The sequence below is a fragment of the Phoenix dactylifera genome, chromosome 8 (genome assembly GCF_009389715.1).
Source record: "Phoenix dactylifera cultivar Barhee BC4 chromosome 8, palm_55x_up_171113_PBpolish2nd_filt_p, whole genome shotgun sequence".
Taxonomy (NCBI): domain Eukaryota; kingdom Viridiplantae; phylum Streptophyta; class Magnoliopsida; order Arecales; family Arecaceae; genus Phoenix; species Phoenix dactylifera.
Window position 1 is genome coordinate 10,611,246 of NC_052399.1, and position 8,254 is coordinate 10,619,499.

Sequence of the window (8,254 nt, forward strand, 5' to 3'; positions counted from 1 at the left end):
CATTTTGTTGAGGTACTACGTTCACAACACTTGCGAATATTTAATTTTGCTTATTTAATTTTGCTTATTTATAATTTTGTAGCTATTAATATTTTCTTATTTCTAATTTTGAAGGTGTTCTTGTTGCCGGGACATCCCGTTCCGCCAGTAGCGACCAACTGGCGAAAATATCATCTTCCTTGTGCTACCGGATGGGAAAATTCATATGAAGCACGGATTCAACAGTTCAAAGAGAGCATCTCACCTAATGTTATAATTAGCGAGACAGTAGAGTTAGATTGATTATTTATATATGTACAATTTTTGAAAGTTGTAAATTTTTTTGGCCTCTTAGAGTCATGTACTGTGAAACTCCATCATCAATATAAATCAAAAAATATCTGTCTTCGCATTGTTAGATTGATTGTTATGTGCACTGTTATATTTGTGTAAAATAGAACGGGCCAGGCTTTACAAAGATTACACGTAAATGTACCAAAAATATATATTTTTCATTAATATCAAAGGCTTTACAAAGATTACAAAGGCTCCATCATCAATCCCTATGACGCCATCGTCGACGCGTGTACTGCTGTACGTCCGAATGAGAGGGTCCTGGATCCGAATGAGAGGGTGCTGTACTCGGGCCAGGCTCATCACCCAGAAGTACCTGATGCATCTGAGAAATAGCATCATATAGGTGCCCGGCACCTAGTGACGTAGCCTCTGAGGGACCCATCCGTACAATGTCGGTACTGATACCGAGTGCAGCTGCATTACGCCGCCGGTGCATGTCAGCATCATCATGACCTCCCCTAGCTCCAGAATGAGTACTCGAGCGCAGATGAGGAGGCTGAACTGCAACGTGCGTGATACGGAGATACCACTCCATGTATCCCGGTACGCTGTCTAATGGCCGGGTAACTGGGTGGCTCCTGCTCGCCTGGCTCAGCACGTGGTCCTCCCACCGCTCCCAAAGCTGATCCATATAGGAGTAATGTATCCGGTACGAGCCTGCTGTGGAACCTCTGTTGGCTCGCGTAGGGGCTAGTGGCGCTCGAGGGATGGTCTGAATACGACCAAACTGTCTAAGAACCCTTTCTGGATGATAGGGTTCTACGATATCAAGGCACTTGATGGAGCCACTAAAAAATGCGACGGGTATATATGGGCGATCTCCCCGAAGCCGATGATGGGGATCCCAAATAACCTGTAAAACAAAAGGTCCATTTCAGTTTAATACTATATCGCATATTAAAAGTACTGACAAACACAAGCAAATGGTAATATGATACGTACCTCATCGATGCTCAAAAGGTCCAATGACTCACGTAGAACCACTAAATGGTCCATCGTGGTACGGGATGGAGTACCGGGCATCCAGCGGGGCACGCGGGGACTGGCATCAGTATACTCGAGCGACGGGTGAGGACTGAGTGCTGGAAAATGCTCATAAATCCATGCCTGCAGAAGCGTCATATAACCACTGATCTGTCTCACTGATGACCTCGACGCAATCCCCAACTGCCGATACAAATATGCTAAGGCAGCTGTACCCCAGGCATATGTGCTTACCCTATCCAGATCCCGCAGTAAACACAGATACGCTATAGGCACCCTGGTCCCACTCTTATCAGCAAAGAGTGTGCAGCCTAACAAAAATAACAAATAGGCTCGTGCTGCACACTCTATCCTCTGCTGCCTGTCTCTATCAGATACAGAGTGAAACTGAGTCCTCAGCCACTCCATCCTCACAGACTGACCGCGCGATGACAGTACCTCCTCAGCCACTCCATCCTCACAGGCTTCTGTTCGGCTGCACAGAGCCGAACAGAAGGCTTCTGTTCGGCTGCTCAGAGCCGGACAGAACCATTCTGTTCGGCACCGTGCAGCCGAACAGAAGGCTTCTGTTCGGCACCGTGCAGCCGAACAGAAGGCTTCTGTTCGGCGATCCAGTGCCGAACGGAGCACTGGAGGCGGGGGGGCGGGGAGCTACCTCGACGTGGTCGTGGAGGCGCCGGCGAGGTGCTCGTTGCTCGGGAGATGGCCGGGGAGGTGGTTCCGGGAGAATGCCGGCGACGAGAGGGAGAAGGGGAGAATGCCGGCGACGAGAGGGAGAAGGGGGAACGGGGGGGTTTTGGGCGAGGGAGAAGGGGGAGACGGAGGGGGTTTGGCCGCCGGCGAGGTGCTTGAGGTGCTTGAGGCGAAGTTTTTTGGGCGGAAGGGAGAAGCCGGCTGGAGTGGAGTTTTGGAGGGGAAGAGCGGGGTTTTGGGGGGGGGGGTTTGGGGGGTGTAGAGAGCAATTTAGGTGAGGGGGTGGGGAGGGTGAAGGGTAATTTAGGATTTTTTAATTTTTTAGGGGTGTCCTTAGCAAATGGGGGGGTGTAGAGAGTATTTAATTTTTTTTTAATTTTTGGGGGGTGTCCTGAGCAATCGGGGGGGTGTATTTAGAACTACCCAAAATGAAAGCATTGTATATGACCTAACTTCCAAATCGGTTAATAAAACCAGTTTGTTAATTCGTATTGTTGTCAGTTACCTGGAAGCATGACCAAGATATCAGCCTTCTGATACTACAATGATTTATTGCGATTATTTTTTCTCTCAAGATACCATGTTCCTTCAAATGTTGGTTGTTATACAACTCAAATGCATCTCTGTAGAACCACCAAAATACTTCGGTCTGTAAGGAACTTTCATTGATTGAATTATTAGAAAGGACCTAAAACAAACTGCATAGCCATGGCTGGAGCCGCCAAAAATTCCCCAAATAATACAAAACGAACATCTCATTTTGATCAAAGGACCTGTGCCACCAAAATTTAGCTAAATGGTATAGCCACTTGTTTCTCTAGCAAGAGATGGGTCCAATTCCACAAGGCATTGAAACTTTGGTCCCCATACAACGAGCACTAGCTTGGTATGCCCAGGGATCTGGTCTCACAACTGCATAAGATGGGATAAGTATAGGGCAGAGGGTGAGCAGCAGCCACGCCTAAGAATGGAGGGAGACCTAAAGCAAAACGCAAAATCACAGACATAGCCAGAGGAAATCACCTGAATAATACAAAGGGCTCGTTTGGTTCGTGGGAAGCATTTTCCCTCCTAGGAATATGATTCCTGCGAAGAAAATTCCTAAAAAGAGAATGTCTGAAAATGTACTTTTGGCAGTTTGGTTAAATATGAAAAAGTGACAAATTTTCAGAGTGCTTATGTTTGGTTGATCATCCACCTTTCTAAGAAAGTTATGTGTAATTCCTATTATACCTTTAACAAAAATTAGATCTTTAATAGTCTTTTTAGAAAAAAATAAAGATGAAATGATTCTCGCCTCATGGAAAAGTAACTTTCCTATGTTTCTCATGAAAAAAATTTTCTCATGAAATGTGGAAATCATATTCCCATGAGAATACAAGTTTTCCATCTCTCTCCTTTGAAAACTCCAACCAAACAAGAGGCATCTCATTACTTTTCCGTTGACCATACTTTTCTCCCTTCTTTTTCTGCGAACCAAACGAGCCCAAAATGAACATCTGATCCGATAAAATACTCAACAAAAAAGATGCAAATGATCTTGTGTTTCTTTGCCCTGTATCCAACAGTTTAATGAAATGAATGACTTCGATTCAAGTATAAAGCATCAACTGTTATATCCATCGGCGTTTGGTAACACAAAATCTGAGCAAATATAGCATCAGAGTCATGCCACACAGCACCACTACCTTTCCCCTATAGTCACCTGTCCCATGCTGCAGGAGGTGTAAGCGTGGTTCACAACTTCTGGTGCAACTCACAAGGGTTTGAGTCAGGCCGCATCAGAATTGGATAACTGATTGGCACTTCAGATCTCATTTTTTCCATTGCCAACATAAAATAGCGTCCCAAGAGGAGCCTCTGACATAAAATGCACAGGTATGCTGCAATCCTGCGACATATTACATGAATCCTACATAAATCCAACAACTTATAACTTAGGACAGATGAGCGGCTACAGGAAGCTGAATTCCATGCTAATCATATTCCCAATGTTTAAACTGAATTAACTAAACAGAGATTGCAAACTAAAGCTGACATTTTAGTGTAAACATAATTATGAAATAATAGAACATAACCTAGGTCTCGGTGACAGCCTCTTCAAAAGATTCTGCAAGAAACTGAGCCAGGCCGCCCGTCTTAGAAAACTGGTACTCGTTGCCCCTCTCAATAACTTTTGCTTTCTTCGAGTTAAGCGGCCAATACCTCGGCTTAGTTATATCCCCAACAATAGGCTTTAATTCGCTCCATGGATCTTCTACCATGGACTTGCGGTAGTAGTGTCCGGTATCCTGCTGGCATGAGCCATCATGATGGAAACCATGGCCATGTCCTCCAGTCTGTCGTGGACTACAGTTGCCACTGAGCCGCCCACCTTTGCCTCGGCCAGAATTTGAGTGTGGACTACCTCTCTTTCCACGGTTACTCAGATGGCTCCCTCCTCGTCCATGGTGAGGACTGAAGCCGCCACTTACTGGAGTTGGGCGATAGGAGTAGCAGGAGGAACCGCCAGATCTACTCGAGACACTGGAGCCGCTAACTGGAGTTGCTGGACATCCTGTGTAGGGAGCTGAATATTGAATGGGGCTTCTCCAGGAGGTATTTGGCAAAAATTGGGACGAGCCAGCAACAGGAGTTCCTTGGCATCCTGCGTCGGGAGCTGAATATTGAAGGGGGCTTCTCCGGGAGGTATTTGGGGAAAATTGGGACGAGCCACCAACAGGAGTTCCTTGGCATCCTGCGTAAGGAGCTGAATATTGAAGGGGGCTTCTCCAAAAGGTGTTTTGCGAAAATTGGGATGAGCCACTAACAGGAGTTCCTTGACACCCTGCATAAGGAGCTGAGTATTGAACAGGACTTCTCCACAAGGTGCTTTGGCAAAACTGGGACTGCATTTCGTATGAAGTGGAACCTGGAGACTGAGTTGTGTGTAATGGATGAGCAGGCCTCATATGATAGTTCCATTGACCAACTGAACAAAGAAACGGTACACGTTTAGAATCATATAATAAGTCACAATTTATTATTTCTAATTTTAGAGACAACACAAACACAGAGTTTTATTTTAATAATTCTCATTTTAGAAACATCGAAATGAAGAAAAACAATAATTAAAAAAAGAGAACAAAATGAATATACAAATAATGAAACTACTCAATCTCCTTTTTCTGAATATAAACTACATGCAAAGTCTTAGGTGATGCCGGTATCTTACACTGGGAAAATAGAGGCACCTAGCCAATTCTTTCAACAAGATTGAAGGGGAAGAAGTGTTATAAATCAATAGCCAGACTCATTTTCCCATCAAAGAGTGCAGTTCATGACCACCTGTCTTACTAACTAAACAAGTGTGGATCGTACGGCTGTTGGTTCCAATATGGGAACTGAAATATTAGATTGCAATTAATTGAACATTCCAGAAAACATGTAAAAACTTCAGCATTTCTAACTTTTTCCTTCCACCTCATCTTATATTTGGACCTATTATTAGAATAAGACCAATAATTTTTCTCTGAGTAATCGTGAATAATTTTCTTTCTTCTACTTGTCGTAGATATGGCTAAAAGCCCCTGCACAACCAAATGCTTCTTTAACCTGCATCAATTTCCTTGTGCTGGAGAAAGCTCTTTAGAGTTAGAATGCTCCATCTTGCTAGTCATGTTATAAAATTGTTTTAAGTCCTGCTCAATTAAATCTATGTACTTGAATTGCATGAACATTTCTTTCACTATATTTTCCTAATAATAAGAACACACTCTGCTGCACACTGATGTGACATGAAGTTCTAGAACAATAACGGGCAGAACATTTACAAGCCCACACCTCATTAAGATAAAAAGGGCATCCCAGAACCATATTAGACGCCTTCAAGTACTCGAAATTTCATATGAAGATATGATGAATGGAAAAGAAGGTAACATGCTGGTAAATTTAAGAGGAAGAAACAAATGGACTGGTAGTATCTTTTACAAAAGAACCCAGAAGAAGGTTGAGAAGAACAAGAGAAGAGGAAAAGTAGGTGAACAAGGCTGCTCCAAAGAAACACACATAGAAAAGAAATAAGCTTAAAAGGAAAAATGGTCATAAACATGATTCTTTGTGCTATATTGCATAGCACCGAGATATGAAAAAAGATAGGAGTTGAAGAAACAGATACAAAAGAAAGAGGTACACATCCACAAACAGATACAAAAGAATGATGCGAGAACCAGATACAAAATAGATTGTGTTTGTACCACCTTTGAAGAAACAGCATCTTATTTGCATTGCATTCAATGGGATTTTGCCACACTAAACCCAATTTTTAAATAAATAACAAATGGAAAGCCTGATAATGCACTATCTTTTTTTAATCATTGAATCTTGCTAGCATATGGCTTGAGAAGATGTCTCCTCAAAGCTCAACTTCTTCCCAAAGTCAATTAAAGAAAGATAGTGTTATAATTGTCAGTGAGTAATAAAAGATCTCCCATAATCTATAGCCCTAGTGCAAAAGGTCAATTTGCTTCTGCAATCTTAGCACTTGTATCATTAAATTGTCGCTTGATAAACAATATTTTTCTCCAAATCACCTTATTTATTAGCACATAAAAAAATCATCGTTGTTTTTGCCTTCTATATTCATTATCATCTTTGGCACCCACAAAAATTAGGATGATAATCCAACCTCTTTTGTGTATGCATCAAAAATCTTGCGTTCACTTTTATAATCAAATGATGATATCCCAACCCAACCTCTTAGAATGATAAGTAAAAAATTCCATTAATAATTTTCTAGTTGCAACTCTTTTAAGCTTATGTGACTATGAATCATCCATTATGTGGAGCCTATTTCTAAAGTGTGCTTAGAATTCTCTATGCTCTTTTAAACCAACAATTTTTTTCTTCTTTTACTTCAGACACTCAACAATGATGGTTTAAAGGAAAAGCACATTTAACTGCCCAGAAGTGACCATGTTAAAAAATTTATCACTATCTTTGATAATCATTAACTATGTCAATCATAACCACAATTTTTAACAATTATCGGCCATGGCTGACAACAATTAATTATCTCATTTTTTTCACTTTCAAAATATCACTTTCATGGTTTCCATTAAGTGGAAACTAAATTCACCTCTCAGCAACTAATTTCCCATAGACTCACTTGATTCACTTCTAGCACCGCCCAAACTTACATCCAACCAAACTGACCTATGGTAGAGTAAAGACGTAAGACCCTACAAGACGTTGCCCAATTCTTTCAGATGCTTCTTTTTGCTCTAAATTTAATAAATCTATAAAACATAATGAATATGCATATATGTATATATAAATATATGAAACCGGACATGAATTCCAGAAGATTACTCAGATCTATGAGTGACCTAAACTACTTACCATCAAAAAGAGAGATTTAAATATCATAAGACGCAAAAAATAAATATGCTAAATCCATGGAGCATACGAGCGATTCACAAACGAAAGCTACAACATTGAGGACAAAAAATCAGAAAATCAGAATCCGATGATAATTCGATGACAAGCTAATAGTAACCATAAGCGATTTAATAGATCTCTAGGGGGGACGTCACCATTAGGGCTTGAGAGCGGGGGGGTCGGAGAGGAATAAGCGCCTGGGCCGCCCCTGTTCTGGGCGCCGGAGAAGGCCGACATGGGGTTCGTGTAGTAGTCGAACCTGGGGGCCGGCGGCGAACTTTCGGCGACAGGCGGAGGGTAGAGAAGAGGGTTGGCGAGCTGAGGCGAATGCAGCGACGACGGCAAAGACGAAGAAGAGTCGAGGCTTTGGAAGGAGGAGGCGGCCTCGGCTTCCAAGCGCATGGCCTGGAATCTGCCTCTCCTCTTGGCGGAGTCCTCCATGGACTCGGACGGGGAGACTCCGACCGGTACAGGGACGAACAAAGCACCCTTGTTCTTTCCTCTAGGATAGGAGGCGGGCGGCGTCGTGGATCAAATGTTAGGATCCGAATCCGAACAAGAATTAATTTGGTCTTTACCAGGATCGGATCCGGATCCAAACGCAGCTTGACATAACGGCCGTTACAACGTTAGATCAAACGCCCTAACGGTTTGGGGGCATTTTGTTCTGTAATACATTAATAATAGGTATTTCAATAATGATTTTTATTTGGTGAGACGCATTGTATATTTGTATACGATAATTATAGAAGCAGAGCTCAATGCAATATGGAAGAGTATCACTTATATAAGACATATTTAGAGGACTGATAATATTTTTTTA

At 42.3% G+C, this 8,254-nt stretch overlaps 1 protein-coding gene across 1 annotated transcript; it reads right to left on the minus strand.

Annotated features, from left to right (window-relative positions):
* Positions 1–3,800: 3,800 nt before the first annotated feature.
* On the minus strand, positions 3,801–7,941 carry LOC103722734 (protein SICKLE-like). The gene is made up of 2 exons (XM_008813399.3): positions 7,587–7,941; positions 3,801–4,984 (listed from the first exon to the last, which is right to left on the minus strand). The coding sequence occupies exons 1-2, from the start codon at positions 7,870–7,872 to the stop codon at positions 4,092–4,094; spliced, it is 1,179 nt and encodes a 392-aa protein (XP_008811621.2). The 5' UTR covers positions 7,873–7,941; the 3' UTR covers positions 3,801–4,091.
* Between the last annotated feature and the right edge of the window lie 313 nt (positions 7,942–8,254).